At 42.1% G+C, this 20,743-nt stretch overlaps 1 protein-coding gene across 1 annotated transcript; it reads left to right on the top strand.

The window, feature by feature from the left end:
• Nucleotides 1–15,535: 15,535 nt before the first annotated feature.
• LOC124276481 (complement C1q-like protein 4) lies at nt 15,536–18,326 on the top strand. The gene is made up of 3 exons (XM_046712115.1): nt 15,536–15,659; nt 17,343–17,483; nt 17,956–18,326. The coding sequence occupies exons 1-3, from the start codon at nt 15,587–15,589 to the stop codon at nt 18,204–18,206; spliced, it is 465 nt and encodes a 154-aa protein (XP_046568071.1). The 5' UTR covers nt 15,536–15,586; the 3' UTR covers nt 18,207–18,326.
• The last annotated feature ends 2,417 nt before the right edge of the window (nt 18,327–20,743 follow it).

Raw genomic sequence — 20,743 nt, 5'->3', positions numbered from 1 at the left:
TGGGCGGTTCCGGTTACGTATTTGACTACTGACTCTTCTCGATGATGAACTTCATGCAGCTCTTGACCCGGGACCCACGATGCCATCCAGAAGCTGATGACGTACATGATCAATAACGAGCACTTAACGAATCATGTTTTTAGAGACGCTCTGACGTATTTGTGGTGACGTTTCACTGTGGATATAATTGTTCCCATCCTAAACCTGGACGTGATCATACTGATTACTATGGGATGAATTTCAACTAGCTGCGTTTGCAAAACCATGGAACGCATGATCAATAGCCCTAGTTTGTTACTTAGAATCAATAACATAACGAAAACAGATGATACCGTATGGTTTAAGCAAGGAAACAAGTACCGTTGATAACCCGGATGCGTTTAGAATCGATTTGATTAGGCAAAACCTAGTCGTTAAACAACATTCAAATTTCAAAGGCAAAAAATAAAATTGTAATCCACTTTTGTTGAAATTACCGAAGACTTACTCCGCTTAAAGGACCCGGAATTCTAGGTGCAGTTCTGGGAAAGATTTTCGATAAGCTTCACCCTTTGATACAACACAAAAAACATTGGAAAAATATATGCCACCAGAGCACTAGATCTATTAGTGGTTTCAATCGAAGTGGGGAAGGGATCAAAGACCCTGCTCAACTGTACAAGCACTGATCCGTTGAAACTGTGAGTTAGGCTCCATCGTTTGGGCCTGCGAAAAGCTCAACGTAAACTGCTTGACTGTACCTTCATCAAGGTCCAAGAATTTGTCTTGGATCGGTTATAACCTCGCTATTGACGGATCGTAACAAGATCGAGGCCGATGAACTATCAATAAAACATCGCCGTATCAAATTGAATCTTTACAAAATATCTTTACAAAGCTTTTGGGAACATGAATAAATTCTAACCCACCGAGCCACAACTGTGTTCTTAATCATAACATTCTGAGGATCTGCCAGTAATAAAAGTGGCTAGCTTATTCGCACTGTTTGGACTAAGAATCAAACCATTCCTTTCATGCTGCTTTGGCTTGGTGGACTGGGTTTATATACATGTATCTCTTTTCTGGAATTTCGGTTTCTTCTCCTCCTTGACAATTAGGAAAGACTATCGCGATTCAACCCATTGACCGCATTAAAATTCAAGGAATGAATGGATTATGGATATAGACAGGAATTCTGGTGGTAAGAAATACTTATCAAACATTCAAATCTCTATTACAAATGGATTGGATCCAGAACGAATATCTTCTCGATTGCTTATGAAACAGCTCGGTTTCACGAGCAGAAGAGGCCGCCATATTTGTTGGCTCTTAAATATATATTGAATAAACATGCATTATTAATATATTTTTTTGCTCACTTTCCACAGTCTACAGGATCTGTTAAAATCGCTCTCATATAGACATCATCTATTAATCAGGAATATTCGAATTGACTGACTGGTAATGCAGGCGTCAATCATGATGGACAAAGATCCATCCTAGAACTCGAAACCAAAACAATTGTTGAATAGCACAAAGATAACATGTAAGAATCGTGAGCCATTAGGTGTCCGATGGCACTTTTGCACGGGTCTGTGCGAACGCTACGGTTGCTGGCGATTTGATAATGAAAGTCTGTTTTATGGAACGATATTATTTTCTTTAGTAATACCGTTTTATCGACCAACGTGCTGGTTATGAAATGATATCTGTGGATCACTAGTGCGCTTTTAACAGTTCATCGAGATCAACAGGTATGCATATATTTTCAACGGTTTGAATTGATCTTTAAAATAATCCATAAGAAATTGTTCTCGTCACGACATGGCTGAAATGTATACCGATGTGACGATAAATATTACCTCACCTACTCAATACATGAAAGTAGTGCACATCGGTGGGTGCAGTTCAATAATGAAAAGTGTCGCGCCTTATCATACTCATCTGAGGAAATTACCAACTGTGCGTTCGTGTAAAGAATAAGGGTGTTATCCTCATCACGTTTTACAGAAAGTATGTTCTTGTGTGTTTTCTCGAACATCAACCAGCTAATGTAAGCTCTGTAACCAGATGTCGCTCAGGTCTTTCGGAAGAAATAGCCAGGTGATGGCTTCGCGATCGCTCATCACGTATCCGAAGTAGAATCATGATATTAAAATCATAATCCGAGCAGACGACTGTTCTATATTGAAGGATGGGCGAACACGCGTCTGCAACCGTCAACATAAAACTAACGACTGGGCGTATTTGACAGCCAGATGTAGACTATTTGCAAAATACAAATGTCGGCAACCACAGTGTCCCTAAATATCAGATGTAGAGTGTTTCCCGTCTACCAAATCAGACAACCCGTAGCGACCGGTGTCCCCATAATCTGGATGTGGGTTAATTGCCGCATCTGGTCGCGTAACGACAATTGTCTACATATTAGATGTAGATTGTTACGTCTACAGATTCAGCACAACCGAGCGACTGTGATCCCTTTGCGACTGGTGTAGAGCGACACGGTCTCCAAATCAAACAACCCAGCTAAACGACAGTGTCCCCATATCCGATGTAGACTGTTATTACAGGTCACAAATCACACACAACCCAGCTAACGACAGAGTCCCCATTTCAGATATAGACTGTTACATCGTCAACAAATCACATAAACCCAGCTAACGACTGTGTCCTCGATTATCGGGATGTAGACTCTTTACCCGCTCACAAATCCACACAACCCAAAGCTAACGATTGTGTGTCCTCCATATCCGATGTAGACTTTACCCGTCTACAAAATCACACAACCTATGCAAACGACAGTATCCCCATAGATCCGATGTAGACTGGTTACCGTCTACAAATCACACAACCAAGCTAACGACAGTGTCCCCATATTTGATGTGTAGATCTCAGTTATTACACGGGTCTACAAATCACACAAGCTTAGCTAGGCCACTGTGTCCCCGATATCAGATGTAGACTGTTACACGTCTACAAATCATAACAATCCAGCTAACGACAGTGTCCCCATATCAGATGAAGACTAGTTATTACACGTCTACAAATCAGCACTAACCCAGCTAGCGTGACTGTGTCCCCATATCAGATGTAGACTGTTACCTGTCAACAAATCACTTAACGAACCTTCAGCTAGCGATCAGTGTCCCTCAGCCGGATGTAGACTGGTTGCACGTCTACAATCACTACACAACCCTACAGTTGACTACTGTGTCCCCATATCAGATGTAGACTGTTGCATCGTCTGCAAATCACACAACCCAGTTAACGACAGTGTCCCTTTACATTATCAGATGTAAACTGTCACATCGTCTACAAATCACATATCCCAGCTAACGACAGTGTCCCAATATCAGATGTAGACTGTTACATCGTCAACAAATCCCGCACAACTCCAGCTAACGACGAGTGTCGCCATATCAGATGTAGACTAGTTATTACACGTCTACAAATCACACATCCCAGCTAACGACAGTGTCCCAATATCTGATGTAGACTGTTACACGTCAACAAATCACACATCCCAGCTAACGACTGTGTCCCCACATCTGATGTAGACTGTTACACGTCAACAAATCAGCACACAACCCATCTTACTGCAGTGTCCCATTATTCGAAGTAGACGGTTACCCGTCTACAAATCACACTAACCCAGTTAACGACTGTGTCCTCCATTATCAGATGTAGACTAGTTATTACACGTCTATAATTCACACACATTCCAGCTAAAGACAATGTCCCCAAAACCGATGTGTAGCCTTTTTATCCGTCTCCAAATCAAACAACCCAGCTTGCGACTGTATCCCCATCCGATCCGATGTAGACTTTACCCGTCTTTCACAAATCATTAACTCCAGCTGGCGACTGTGTCGCCATATCAGATGTAGACTACACCCGTCTGCAAATCACACAACCCAGCTAACGACTGTGTCCCCATATCCGATGTAGGACTTTCTACACGTCTACAAATCACACATCCCAGCTGGCGACCGTGTCAGATGTAGACATATCACACAACCTATAACGATGTATATCCGATGTGGATGACTATTACCCGTCTACAAATCACACATCCCGACAACCGTGTAACGACTGTTACATCGTCTACAAATCACATATCAGCCAAAGACAGTGTCCCTATTATCAGATGTAGACTGTTACCATCGTCTACAAATCACAACATCCAGCTAACGACTGTGTCCCCATATCCAGATGTGCAGACTGTTACCCTCGGTCTCACAAATCAACATACCAACCCAGCTAACGACAGTGTCCCCATATCAGATTGTAGACTGTTACATCGTCTACAAATCACACAAACTCCATGCTAACGACAGTGTGTCCCCATATCAGATGTAGACTTCTACCCGTCTCACAAATAGCACAACCCAGCTAACGACAGTGTCCCCTGATATCGGGATGTAGACTGTTGCACGTCTACAAATCACAGAAACCGGAAGATAGCTGACAGTGTCCCCATATCAGATGTAGACTACTGTTACACGTCTACAAATCACACACAACCCAGCAATAACGACTGTGTCCCCATATCGCGGAGTAGATGGAGCTAGTTATTACTCGTCTACAAATCACGCAACCCAGCCAACGACAGTGTCCCCATCGATGTGAACTGGGTGCACGTCTGCAAATCACATAACCAGTTAACGACAGTGTCCCGCATATCAGATGTAGACTGTTACACGTCTACAAATCACATAACCCGTTAACGACTCTGTCCCCATATCCGATGTAGACTATTACCCGTCTGCAAATCAAACATCCAAGCTGACGACAGTGTCCCCATGTCCGATGTAGACTGTTACACGTCTACAAATCACACAACCCAGCTAAAGACAGTGTCCCCATATCAGATGTAGACTGTTACACGTCTACAAATCACACAACCCAGCTAACGACAGTGTCCCCATATCAGATGTAGTAGTTATTACACGCCCACAAATCACACAACCAAGCTAACGACAGTGTCCCCATATCAGATGTAGACTGTTACCCGTCTACAAATCACACATCCCAGCTAACGACAGTGTCCCCATATCTGATGTAGACTGTTACACGTCAACAAATCACACATCCCAGCTAACGACAGCGTCCCTATATTCGATGAAGTAGACGTCAACAAATCATACAACCCATCTTTACAGTGTTCCATTACAAATCACACAACCCAGCTAACGACTGTGTCCCCATATCAGATGTAGACTAGTTATTACACGTCTATAATTCACACATTCCAGCTAAAGACAATGTCCCCAAATCCGATGTAGCCTTTATCCGTCTCCAAATCAAACAACCCAGCTAACGACAGTGTCCCCATAACAGATGTAGACTGTTACACGTCTACAAATCACACAACCCAGCTAACGACAGAGTTCCCATTTCAGATATAGACTGTTACACGTCAACAAATCACATAAACCTGCTAACGACTGTGTCCCCATGTCAGATGTAGACTTTTACCCGTCTATAAATCACACAACCCAGCTAACGACAGTGTCCCCATAACAGATGTAGACTGTTACCCGTCTACAAATCACACAACCCAGCAAACGACAGTGTCCCCATATCCGATGTAGACTGTTACTCGTCTACAAATCACACAACAAGCTAGCGACTGTGTCCCCATAGCCGATGTAGACTGTTGCACGTCTACAAATCACACAACCCTGCTAACTACTGTGTCCCCATATCAGATGTAGACTGTTGCACGTCTCCAAATCAAACAACCCAGCTAACGACAGTGTCCCCATAACAGATGTAGACTGTTACACGTCTACAAATCACACAACCCAGCTAACGACAGAGTTCCCATTTCAGATATAGACTGTTACACGTCAACAAATCACATAAACCTGCTAACGACTGTGTCCCCATGTCAGATGTAGACTTTTACCCGTCTATAAATCACACAACCCAGCTAACGACAGTGTCCCCATAACAGATGTAGACTGTTACCCGTCTACAAATCACACAACCCAGCAAACGACAGTGTCCCCATATCCGATGTAGACTGTTACTGTCTACAAATCACACAACTCAGCTAGCGACTGTGTCCCCATAGCCGATGTAGACTGTTGCACGTCTACAAATCACACAACCCTGCTAACTACTGTGTCCCCATATCAGATGTAGACTGTTGCACGTCTGCAAATCACACAACCCAGTTAACGACAGTGTCCCCATATCAGATGTAAACTGTAAGATTACACGTCTACAAATCACACATCCCAGCTAACGACAGTGTCCCCATATCAGATGTAGACTGTTACACGTCAACAAATCACACAACCAAGCTAACGACAGTGTCGCCATATCAGATGTAGACTAGTTATTACACGTCTACAAATCACACATCCCAGCTAACGACAGTGTCCCCATATCAGATGTAGACAGTTACACGTCAACAAATCACACATCCCAGCTAACGACAGTGTCCCCATATCTGATGTAGACTGTTACACGTCAACAAATCACACAACCCATCTTACTGCAGTGTCCCATTATTCGAAGTAGACGGTTACCCGTCTACAAATCACACAACCCAGCTAACGACTGTGTCCCCATATCAGATGTAGACTAGTTATTACACGTCTATAATTCACACATTCCAGCTAAAGACAATGTCATCATATCCGATGTAGCCTTTATCCGTCTCCAAATCAAACAACTCAGCTTGCGCCTGTATCCCCATATCCGATGTAGACTGTTACCCGTCTACAAATCACACAACTCAGCTACCGACTGTGTCCCCATATCAGATGTAGACTATTATCCGTCTTCAAATCACACAACCCTGATAACGACTCTGTCCCCATATCCGATGTAGACTATTACCCGTCTGCAAATCACACATCCAAGCTAACGACTGTGTCCCCATATCCGATGTAGACTGTTACCAGTCTCCAAATCACACAACCCAGCTGTCGACTCTGACCCCATATCCGATGTAGACTATTACCCGTCTGCAAATCACAAAACTCAGCTAACGACTGTGTCCCCATATCAGATGTAGACTTTTACCCGTCTGCAAATCACACAACCCAGCTAACGACTGTGTCCCCATATCCGATGTAGACTTTTACCCGTCTACAAATCACACAACCCAGCAGGCGACTGTGTCCCCATATCAGATGTAGACTATTACCCGTCTGCAAATCACACAACCAAGCTGTAACGACTGTGTCCCCATATCCGATGTAGACTATTACCCGTCTCCAAATCACACAACTCAGCTAGCGACTGTGTCCCCATATCCGATGCAGACTGTTGCACGTCTGCAAATCACACAACCCAGCTAGCGACTGTGTCCCCATATCAGATGTAGACTTTTACCCGTCTACAAATCACACAACCCAGCTAACGACTGTGTCCCTCATATCCGATGTAGACTTTTACCCGTCTACAAATCACACAACCCAGCCGGCGACTGTGTCCCCATATCAGATGTAGACTGTTACCCGTCTGCAAATCACACAACCCAGCTGTCGACTGTGTCCCCATATCAGATGTAGACTCTTACCCGTCTACAAATCACACAACCCAGCTGACGACTGTGTCCCCATATCCGATGTAGATTGTTACACGTCTACAAATCACACATCAGAGCTATCGTCTGTGTCCCCATATCAGATGTAGACTGTTGCACATCTACAAATCACACATTCCAGCTAACGACTGTGTCCCCATATCAGATGTAGACTAGTTATTACACGTCTTCAAATCACACAACCCTCATAACCTCTCTGTCCCCATATCCGATGTAGACTATTACCCGTCTGCAAATCACACAACTCAGCTAACGACTGTGTCCCCATATCCGATGTAGACTGTTACACGTCTGCAAATCACACAACCCAGCTGGCGACTGTGTCCTCATATCCGATGTAGACTGTTACCCGTCTACAAATCACAACAACCCACCTCTCGACTGTGTCCCCATATCAGATGTAGACTGTTACCCGTCTACAAATCACACAACCCAGCTAACGACTGTGTCACCATATCGGATGTAGACTATTATCCGTCTGCAAATCACACAAGCCTGATAACGACTCTGTCCCCATATCCGATGTAGACTATTACCCGTGTGCAAATCACACAACCCAGCTAACGACAGTGTCCCCATATCAGATGTAGACTATTACCCTTCTGCAAATCACACAACCCAGCTAACGACTGTGTCCCCATATCAGATGTAGACTTTTACCCGTCTACAAATCACACAACCCAGCTGTCGACTGTGTCCCCATATCCGATGTAGACTGTTACCCGTCTGCAAATCACACAACCCAGCTAGCGACTGTGTCCCCATATCCGATGTAGACTATTACCCGTCTGCAAATCACACAACCCAGCTAGCGACGGTGTCGCCATATCCGATGTAGACTATTACCCGTCTGCAAATCACACAACCCAGCTAACGACTGTGTCCCCATATCCGATGTAGACTTTTACCCGTCTGCAAATCACACAACCCAGCTGCCGACTGTGTCCCCATATCCGATGTAGACTGTTACCCGTCTGCAAATCACACAACCCAGCTAGCGACTGTGTCCCCATATCCGATGTAGACTATTACCCGTCTGCAAATCACACAACTCAGCTAGCGACGGTGTCGCCATATCCGATGTAGACTATTACCCGTCTGAAAATCACACAACCCTGCTAACGACTGTGTCCCCATATCCGATGTAGACTATTACCCGTCTCCAAATCACACAACTCAGCTAGCGACTGTGTCCCCATATCCGATGCAGACTGTTGCACGTCTGCAAATCACACAACCCAGCTAACGACGGTGTCCCAATATCAGATGTAGACTGTTACACGTCCACAATTCACACAACCCAGCTAACGACTGTGTCCCATTATTTGAAGTAGACGGTTACACGTCTACAAATCACACAATCCAGCTAACGACAGTGTCCCCATATCAAATGTAGACTAGTTATTACACATCTACAAATCACACATCCCAGCTAACGACAGCGTCCCCATATCAGAAGTAGACTGTTACAAGTCTACAAATCACACATCCCAGCTAACACCATTGTCCCCTTATCAGATGTAGACTATTACACGTCTACAAATCACACAACCCAGCTAACGACAGTGTCCCCATAAGAGATGTAGACTGTTACACGTCTACAAATCACACAACCCAGCTAACGACAGTGTCCCCATATCCGATGTAGACTCTTACACGTCTACAAATCACACAACCCAGCTAACGACAGAGTCCCCATTTCAGATGTTGACTGTTACACGTCAACAAATCACATAAACCAGCTGACGACTGCTTCCCCATATCAGATTTAGACTTTTACCCGTCTACAAATCACACAACCCAGCTAACGACAGAGTCCCCATTTCAGATGTTGACTGTTACACGTCAACAAATCACATAAACCAGCTAACGACTGTTTCCCAATATCAGATTTAGACTTTTACCCGTCTACAAATCACACAACCCAGCTAACGACAGTGTCCCCATAACAGATGTAGACTGTTACACGTCTGCAAATCACACAACCCAGCTAACGACAGTGTCCCCATAACAGATGTAGACTGTTACACGTCTGCAAATCACACAACCCAGCTAACGACAGTGTCCCCATAACAGATGTAGACTGTTACACGTCTGCAAATCACACAACCCAGCTAACGACAGTGTCCCCATAACAGATGTAGACTGTTACACGTCTGCAAATCACACAACCCAGCTAACGACAGTGTCCCCATAACAGATGTAGACTGTTACCCGTCTACAAATCACACAACCCAGCTAACGACAGTGTCCCCATAACAGATGTAGACTGTTACACGTCTGCAAATCACACAACCCAGCTAACCACAGTGTCCCCATAACAGATGTAGACTGTTACCCGTCTACAAATCACACAACCCAGCTAGCGACTGTGTCCCCATATCCGATGTAGACTGTTACACATCTACAAATCATACAATCCAGCTAACGACAGTGTCCCCATATCAGATGTAGACTAGTTATTACACGTCTACAAATCGCACAACCCAGCTAACGACTGTGTCCCCATATCAGATGTAGACTGTTACACGTCTACAATTCACACAACCCAGCTAACGACAGTGTCCCCATATCAGATGTAGACTAGTTATTACTGGTCTGCAAATCACACAACCCAGCTAACGACAGTGTCCCCATATCAGATGTTGACTGTTACACGTCTACAAATCACACAACCCAGCTAGCGACTGTGTCCCCATATCCGATGTAGACTATTACCCGTCTGCAAATCACACAACTCAGCTAGCGACGGTGTCGCCATATCCGATGTAGACTATTACCCGTCTGAAAATCACACAACCCTGCTAACGACTGTGTCCCCATATCCGATGTAGACTATTACCCGTCTCCAAATCACACAACTCAGCTAGCGACTGTGTCCCCATATCCGATGCAGACTGTTGCACGTCTGCAAATCACACAACCCAGCTAACGACGGTGTCCCAATATCAGATGTAGACTGTTACACGTCTACAATTCACACAACCCAGCTAACGACTGTGTCCCATTATTTGAAGTAGACGGTTACACGTCTACAAATCACACAATCAAGCTAACGACAGTTTCCCCATATCAGATGTAGACTGGTTATTACACATCTACAAATCACACATCCCAGCTAACGACAGTGTCCCCATAACAGATGTAGACTGTTACCCGTCTACAAATCACACAACCCAGCAAACGACAGTGTCCCCATATCCGATGTAGACTGTTACTCGTCTACAAATCACACAACCCAGCTAACGACTGTGTCCCCATATTTGATGTAGACTAGTTATTACACGTCTACAAATGACACAACCCAGCTAGCGACTGTGTCCCCATATCAGATGTAGACTGTTACACATCTACAAATCATACAATCCAGCTAACGACAGTGTCCCCATATCAGATGTAGACTAGTTATTACACGTCTACAAATCACACAACCCAGCTAACGACAGTGTCCCCATATCCGATGTAGACTCTTACACGTCTACAAATCACACAACCCAGCTAACGACAGAGTCCCCATTTCAGATGTTGACTGTTACACGTCAACAAATCACATAAACCAGCTAACGACTGTTTCCCCATATCAGATTTAGACTTTTACCCGTCTACAAATCACACAACCCAGCTAACGACAGTGTCCCCATAGCAGATGTAGACTGTTCCCCTTCTACAAATCACACAACCCAGCTAATGACAGTGTCCCCATAACAGATGTAGACTGTTACACGTCTGCAAATCACACAACCCAGCTAACGACAGTGTCCCCATAACAGATGTAGACTGTTACCCGTCTACAAATCACACAACCCAGCAAACGACAGTGTCCCCATATCCGATGTAGACTGTTACTCGTCTACAAATCACACAACCCAGCTAACGACTGTGTCCCCATATTTGATGTAGACTAGTTATTACACGTCTACAAATGACACAACCCAGCTAGCGACTGTGTCCCCATATCAGATGTAGACTGTTACACATCTACAAATCATACAATCCAGCTAACGACAGTGTCCCCATATCAGATGTAGACTAGTTATTACACGTCTACAAATCGCACAACCCAGCTAACGACTGTGTCCCCATATCAGATGTAGACTGTTACACGTCTACAATTCACACAACCCAGCTAACGACAGTGTCCCCATATCAGATGTAGACTAGTTATTACTGGTCTGCAAATCACACAACCCAGCTAACGACAGTGTCCCCATATCAGATGTTGACTGTTACACGTCTACAAATCACAGAACCCAGCTAGCGACTGTGTCCCCATATCAGATGTAGACTGTTACACGTCTACAAATCACACAACCCAGCTAACGACAGTGTTCCCATATCTGATGTAGACTGTTACACGTCTACCAATCACACAACCCAGCTAACGACTGTGTCCCATTATTCGAAGCAGATTGTTTCCAGTCTACAAATCACACAACCCAGCAAACGACAGTGTCCCCATATCCGATGTAGACTGTTACACGTCTACAAATCACACAACCCAGCTAACGACAGTGTCCCCATATTCGATGTAGACTAGTTATTACACGTCTACAAATCACACAACCCAGCTAGCGATTGTGTCCCCATATCCGATGTAGACTGTTACACGTCTACAAATCATACAATCCAGTTAACGACAGTGTCCCCATATCAGATGTAGACTAGTTATTACACGTCTACAAATCACACAACCCAGCTAGCGACTGTGTCCCCATATCAGATGTAGACTGTTACACGTCTACAATTCACACAACCCAGCTAACGACAGTGTCCCCATATCAGATGTAGACTAGTTATTACTCGTCTACAATCACACAACCCAGCTAACGACAGTGTCCCCATATCAGATGTTGACTGTTACACGTCTACAAATCACAGAACCCAGCTAGCGACTGTGTCCCCATATCAGATGTAGACTGTTACACGTCTACAAATCACACAACCCAGCTAACGACAGTGTTCCATTATTCGACTAGTTATTACACGTCTGCAAATGGGACTCAACCAGTCCTGTTCCTGTATAGGGAAATTTTTAACGTTTCACTATTCTATAATTGGAGAGAATAAACAGGCATGTCAATCATAAAATTGTCCATTCTCTGTTCCCCTACAAGGATTTACAGGTAGTAAACAGAGTAACAGAGTAAACAAAACACGCTTATATAACGAACTGACTGATAAAACGAACTGTTTTGGGGGGTCTCGCCGATTGCTGTTAGTATATTTCACCATGAAAGTGTTGGACATACATCTAACTCACTTTGTGATCCTATATGTGCTCTTTCAAAGGCAAGTTTATGTGTATAAGGAACTCTTTATTTTAATCTCCTCATCTCATAATCTTTGAACTGTTCTCATGCCACCAATCATCTTGTTTATAAGACGAATAGTGAGTGTGTAAGTATGGTTTTATGCTGCTTTTAGCAATATTCCAGCAATATTACCAGCGGAGGACATCAATGGGCTTCACGCATTGTATCCATGTAGAGAATCGAACCCGGGTCTTTGGCGTAACGAGCGAACGTTTTGACCACAGGGCTACCCCTACAGCCCCTCATAAGATGAATACATTGCACACTTGCCATATATCAACATGATGAGTTACACAACTTGATCCAAGATGTCTGTCAGTCGAAATGCTTATGACGAAGACCCGTGAAGATCCGGGTTAGAATTGATATTCAGCAACCCATGCTTGTCGTAAGAGGCGACTAACGGGGTCACGTGGTCTGGCTCGCTGACTTGGTTGACACATGTCATCGGTTCTTCCCAACTGCGCAGACCGATGCCCATGCTGTGGATCACTGGATTGTCTGGTCCAGACTCGATTATTTACAGACCGCCGCCATATAGCTGGAATATTGCTGAATGCTGCGTAAAACGTAACTCACTCACCTATGACGAACTACGGCTGTGACGAACTAAACTTAGTGGTGAATTGAGTTCGTCCTATCGTAATTTAGTGTAAGTAAAAGGACAAATGGTTGTCTTGTCTCAAGTTGTCTGCGATGTACAATATGGATGTTGCATGAGAGTCACCGAACCATGTTACAAAAGAAGCACGGATTCAGAACGTAAAGTGTTAAATCCTTCTTATCCCGAATACACTCATCATAAGGTGATGTCACTCTTGAAACGTAATGCGGTCTTCTCTAGAAAGTGACATTGATATTCGTACAGTGATGACTAGAACCTGAAAGTTGTTTACTTATACCACTCCAAAGAATATAAGGAACGCTCAAAATATCAGAAATATGTTGTGACTGATTATTGTGAACATAACGCACAGTTTTATGTTATTCTTGCGTTAATATTTTCTCTGTGTGTTTCAGATGGTTTGGAGGAGAACGTGGGACATCCGTGTATGTGACTCATAATGATAACCCTACGAGCTGTTGCAACGAACGTCCATGGTTAGAATCATCCTGATGACAACCGGTTGTAGCTCACCCTGTCTTTCAAATTGATATAGTCATAAATAAATAAACAGGCAATAAATCATGTATGTCGGTGAGCCTACTGATCTTCTTCTTTTTGTATTGTTCCTTTCTGAAACCATGATGGAATATGTATTTTTATCAATCTGTATCTGCAATAGTGGTTCGTTCATCTGCAACTCAACATTTCGGCTTGACTGACTGAGTTTAGTTTTACGCCGCTTTTAGCAATATTCCAGCAATATCACGGCGGGGGACACCAGAAATGGGCTTAACACATTGTGCCAATGTGGGGAATCGAACCCGGGTCTTCGGCGTGACGAGCCAACGCTTTAACCACTAGGCTACCCCACCGCCCCTGGCTTGACAATATTATACCTGATAGTGAACTGAAAAGTCATACTATTGCCATGTATGTCGTAGTAAGTTATGAAGAAATAGGGAACTGTCTGGCTATATGCCTTTCACCTAACGGTCTATATCGTTTATACTTTATACTATTGCTTCGAACCCGTAAAGATCCGGGTAGAACTAGTCTTCAGTAACCCATGCTTGTCGTAGGAGGCGACAAACGGGATCGGGGTGGTCAGGCTCGCTGACTTGGTTGACACATGTCATCGTATCCAAATTGCGTAGATTGATGCTCATGCTGTTGATCACTGGATTGTCTGGTAGCTGGAATATTGCTGATTGTGACGTTTAAACAACCAAACAAAACCATTTGTACTTTCATATGTTTTTCGGACGTATGAAAAAAGTCACTGATTCAGAACGCAAAGTGTCCTTCTTACCCTGAATACATTTATCATAAGTTATGTCACACAGTAAAAGACAGGCCGTCAGTGTGGTCAGTTGAGTAATGTTCACAAATATCCTTGCCCAGGCCATCCTAGCCTTGCTCCAAGGCTGCACTGAAGGCTAAAGCGATGGATGTACAGTGACAATACACATCCCGCCGACTCCTCGACATGCGCCGGATTAGACAGTGCTGATTACTGTATAAACACATATTCGGGCGGCTCATGTCATGCCGAGATCCGGAATTGACATCTGCTGGATTGCAGAGCTCTTAAATGATGATAAATGTACTAGCCACGGATGGGACTGAAATTGTATGCCGGTGTTGACAACTTGCCGGATTGGACAGCTGTCGGTTTTGACAGCTTCCACTCTCTAGTAATTCTATCCTTTAAATAGGCTAGTCAGTAGGACCCCAGTCTCTTAAAGTGTTATTTATATTTTTTAAGAAATTATCATTTAAAGTATTAATAATTACCTAAGAGACTTGTGCAAGTCTTAGTCTATCCGAGAAGAGGATGTTTGTGAACGTTATCTTCTGAACTGACAACACTGACAACCTGGCTTTTTCTGTGTGCTTTAATCCTGGTCGACTATCAAATTGGGACAACACTTGGCAACAGTCTATGTAAGTCATACTGTTGGAGATTACGTAATAGTCAAAAAATGAATGTGTGACTTAATGACAATACCTATATAAGTCAATCTGCAAGGTGAGCTACAAACCTATAGCACTCTCGCATGAAGCTGTATATATGACAGTGGGGTAGCCAATTGATCAGTCGGTTGCTGCAGCAGTCACAAAATGAAGTTCACTTTATACGTTTGCCTTTGCCTGGTGGCGAGTTCGTGGACAGAGTTTATGGTGCAGGCGAGAGGTAGGTTATGGCTGTTAAAAACTGCTTATTGACTAACGATAATACTTGATTTGTAGGGAGGGATGAACAATAGACTACCTATATATAGAACATGCTCATAATGAACTGAATTATTAATTGATAAATTGAAAAAATGTGTCATGGTGTTCATTTCTGGTATCTCAAAATTGCATTATGTTTGATTTAAATGTTTTAACTGAATTCACAAGAATAAAATTCAAAGTTAATATTCAATAATTATTTTGTTAAGTTCAGGTTTACAAAGGCTGTAAATTTTTGAAAATTTAGAAGGATTTTACCTGTTTTTCATTTTCTGAACCGAGTTCATAAATATTGTAGAAATACCTATTGCTTCACGCACACCGCCCCTACGCGTGAAGAAATGATATATATATACTCCCTCAATTTAAAATAGTAAACGTCAATATTGACGAAATTATGTATCAAGAATAGATTCACGCCAATTTTGAAGGTATGGAATATGGTACGAAACATCTAAGGTAATTCTAGCATCCACCACGTTCAAAATGGAAATGAAGTATGCTTCAGATATTGCAAATAAACTGGGCGGAACTTTGGTTAAACACTCTTCCTCGTCTAACTATGTACCTAAATTTAAATAAAATCAAAAGAACCAAGAAAATAAAACTATCAATTTCAACTCAGGTAATGGGGAAGATCATTGTGAAATATGTTCTATTCATGAGCTTCATAAAGCTCACCATAGTGCTGCAGGACCTAATATTTGTGATGACATTTGGACGTCGGGGAAATGTCCTTCTTCATGGTGTGATGCTATAATTGTCTCAATTCTTAAACCTTCACGTAACCATACCGATCCTTCAAATTATCGACCAATTCCACGTATTAGCTGCGTTTGCAAAACCAACTCATGATCAGTAATCGATTAGTTTGGTCCTTGGAAACCATTCATCTCATTACTGATATGCAATGTAGTGTCCGCCACGGGGCTTGTAACGGTAAAAACTGCCATCAAGGTATGTACTGTCACTGACAGGGTCTTGGCACTATATAAAAGTGACAGTTCATACCTCGATGGCAATTTTATCGTTACAAGCCCCTGTGTCTCCATCTGTTCAGATCTCTTATTCCTCCTAAATTAGATTACGGTTCAATTGTACATGGCAGAACGTCTAAAACTAATTGAACGAGTGGTATACGCCCCCAAGGCCTGAAGATCTGTCTTGGTGTGTTCAGAGATTTTATTGAAGCCACATTACATAACATCGACTAGTTTTTAAATTGTACAATTGCAGTTACGGTTTTTCTTATTTATTGGTCTATAGCCTAGTTTTATATTCTGCTTAATAAAAATATTTTGACGAAATAATATTTTTAAATATTGCACTGGTATGTTTTAAACTGATATTGGACATACTGTTTTACTTATATTTATTTATTTATATTTTATTTATAGTCAACTTGCTCTCATCGCGATATGGCTGCGATATTACCGATGCAATGTAAAATTTTAACTCACTCACACATCTCACATTGAATATATATTCTTGAATTCTTGAGAACTGGCATGGAGAGTAATTGATCGTGTCGGAGTGTAAGCTGTTAAACGTTGAATACTTTGACGCTTCTCTCAGTTGTCAGTGCATGTCAGACTCTACTGATACATCTGAGATAAGTCATCCTGTATCGTGTTGTTTTCAGGTCCTCTGGTATACTTCAGGGCAATTCTGCCTAAGGAGACTACTTACGGACTTCGCAGTACCATCGTATTTAGCCAAGTGGAGGCAAACAAGGGTTCAGGGTATAACCCATCATCCGGGGTATTCCATGTTCCAATTGCAGGTGTTGTACCAACTTCAGTATCATATTCGTATCAATGAGCTTGTGTACGCGCGTGCCGTCGTGACTGATTAAAAAACAGCGATTGTATAATTTAGCATAAATCTAAGAAGCCCTTTATAGAACGGTTGTCAATGTACCTAAAGCATTTTTTAAATACAATTTTCTTTTTAAAAACCCCAAAACATATTACAGATTTTTCAAAAAATCAACAATGGACCGAAATAATCCCCTCTATCTGAATGAGTCAGCCCATGGCGCACTGAGTACCTGTTCATTAATGTGCCTGAAGAACATATTCTTATTGGCCATCGTAATTAAACTTGTCTAACTTTCGAGTCATATCAAACCAAGTTTAAACACTGGCGTATGAATTCAGAGGTTCAGTCACAGAAAACTATATTATTAGTAAAATGACAACGGCGTATACATTTAGGGGCGAACATACGACAATTTATGCTTCGTATTTCTGTAGGTCTCTATCTGATGAAATGCCAGCTTGAAACCACTAACCACGGTACTTCTGAGTTCTTCCTGGAGAAACAAGGAACAGCACAGTCAGTGTTGACCATTCAACACTATTACAGCTCCAAGACTATGAGCGTTATCATACATCTGAACGTGGGGGACCACGTTCTAGTAAGAAAGACGTATGACAGCAAAAACGCTCCACTGAGAGGAGGGGTGTGGTCTCAGTTCTCTGGATATCTGCTGAGGAAAGACTGAATCAAGTGTCCATGGATTGAATATCTTCAAAGTAATCAAAATAATAATGATTTGTCATGATGAATCTTTCATTACGCAGTCATGTTAAACGTTTGAAATAAACTGTATTGTTGACGGCTATTTGACGTCTATTCTCTGTATAATCCACTCGAGGTTAAGTTGAATGTGATAGAGTTTCATTTCAATTATACTTTGCTCAGGTGTACATCAGCTTTAACCTACAGGCATGTTACGAAGTTAATGCTGTTTGATCATTCAGATCTCCCAAATGGTCTCATTACCTACAGATCATCGTCTGATTGTCAATACGACTACCACCCGTGAAGGTCCGAGTTAGAATTGGTCTTCAGTAACCCATGCTTGTCGTAAGAGGCGACTAACGGGATCGGGTGGTCAGGCTCGCTGACTGGGTTGACACATGTCATCGCATCCCATTTATGTATATCGATGTTCATGCTGGTGATCCCTGGATTGTCTGGTTCAGACTCTCAATTATTACACACCACCGCCATATATAGTATGACCAGAAATTATTGAGAATTTTAGGAATATGTTTAATTGGATTCCTAGTATAAACAGCCTTGACCAGCTGTCAAGTGCTGGGTTTCATTCAAGAGAGACAACTCCGTTTATCCTTTTTCATTAGTTTGTGAAGAGTTATTCCTTCTTGTTTACTTGCTAGCAGACGACATTTTCACTGATCCTCAGTATGGATGATTTAGAGAAGAGGAAGTTGATGTTAGAGTATTATAACAAGGACATCAGATCAGCTAAAGTGATTTCTGCAGAATAAGCATCCCTTTGTCCACTGTTTATCATGTTTTGAAAAATATTGCAAAATGGATATGGCATTGAGCACCAGGGAGGCACAGGTAGGCCCAGAAATTGACTGTCTTGGTGACAGGAGGCGGCTTATGATTATTCTTGTTTCTAAAACAAACGAAGGAGCTTTAGAAAACTTAAGGCTGGATATGATTGATAGAGGAACTGTGTTGTCTGTAAGGAGACAATTAGAACTGAGATGCATGCAATCGGCTGGCATATCTGTGTTAGGGCAAAGCCCTCTGTGCATTTGAAAGGGAATATGAACAGTGAGCGGTACACAGATATTCTCGAGGGACATTTACTTCCATCTGCTCACGTGTTCTATGGAAATGTTTGGATTTTCCAGCAGGACAACGACCCAAAACATCGTTCAAAGCATTCACAGTCCTGGTTTCTGGACCCAAAATATGACATTATTAGATTGGCCAAGCTTATAGCCTTGACCTAAATCCCATAGATAGACAGGCAGACAGACAAGACAGACAGACAGACAGACAGATTTATACAGTATAAAGCCTTTGGCCCAAAATACAGACAATATAGGATTACAAAATATCCCTGCGCATAATACATATTTACATACATTCCATAGCATAAAATAGTACAAATGCATGATATGAATATATTATATATTACTTTGCTTTATTTGTTGTGCTTTAAATAAAAAGACTGAAGTGTTATGCAAAAATATCATAATTATAAGAAGCGATTATAGAAATAAAGTTATGTTGAGAAGTAGTATTGATGTATTTACCAATAAGTGTATTACTGAAAACTATAAGCTACAGATTAGAAGTACATGATATTCAATTTTCAATAAAATACTTTTTGGGGGATAAACGGAGAGGACAGAGTCTTTCTTCATATGGTGTAGCTTGATGTCTTCCAGTGTTGACAGCTATTCTAAAGTTACTGCATCTGAAGCGTGATAAGATCCTTTTTAAGCGAGATGGAGGTGATGAGTTCAGATAGTATTCAACAGTCTGTTTATATGAATAAGAGTCAGAAAGGTTATTAACATTTACACTCCAGGTTTGTTGTAGATTGTCAAATAGTCTCTGCTTAAACATTGATAAGAAAATATTTTTGTCTCCAACAATTTGGGAAATCTATGCATATCCAAATCCAAATCTGAATAAAATAAAATCCAATAGAAAATGTTTGGGGACTTATGACGGAAAGTGTCAATAAGAATAATCTGACAAATATTGATGAAATGAAAGAAGAGGTGGTCCGATATTGGGACAGCATGGACCACGACTTTCTAACTTCTTTGATCAGTAGTATGCCCCTCCGCATTGAAGCCTGCATTGCTGCCCATGGTGACTTGACAAAATACTAACTGTTCACCTGTCTTTGAATCTGGAGTTACGTTCTGCTAATATTCACATTTAATACGTTAGTGAATTTTTTTTTTAAATTTACAATCTTAAATCCTCAATAATTTCTGGTTGTACTGTAGCTGGAATATTGCTGAGTGCGGCGTAAAACTAAACTCACTCACTCACTCACTACGACTACCTCATTAATCGTTGAAGATTCCAAATCTCTATTCAACATTGTCTCTGTGTGTCTGTGTTCAGGGGGTTCGACCCTCGATTGGGTACATCTGTCCAATAAAAGTGACAACGAAAATGAAGTATGTCTAGGAAACAGGCCTACCAAAGAAAAAACCGAATTGCGAGGAAAAGCATAGAAATGTACACATTAAG

This window comes from Haliotis rubra, unplaced genomic scaffold (genome assembly GCF_003918875.1).
Source record: "Haliotis rubra isolate DU_JTF1 unplaced genomic scaffold, ASM391887v1 Scf1050, whole genome shotgun sequence".
Classification (NCBI taxonomy): Eukaryota; Metazoa; Mollusca; class Gastropoda; order Lepetellida; family Haliotidae; genus Haliotis; species Haliotis rubra.
Note: the sequence above shows the minus strand (reverse complement) of the source record. Positions and strands in the feature narration are given on the sequence as shown.

Coding starts and splice junctions, on each gene's coding strand:
- LOC124276481 (XM_046712115.1), top strand. CDS start 15,587: ATGAAGTTCACTTTATACGTTTGCCTTTGCCTGGTGGCGAGTTCGTGG. Junction 15,660..17,342: donor GTTTATGGTGCAGGCGAGAG/GTAGGTTATGGC, acceptor TGTTGTTTTCAG/GTCCTCTGGTATACTTCAGG. Junction 17,484..17,955: donor ATTCCATGTTCCAATTGCAG/GTGTTGTACCAA, acceptor GTATTTCTGTAG/GTCTCTATCTGATGAAATGC.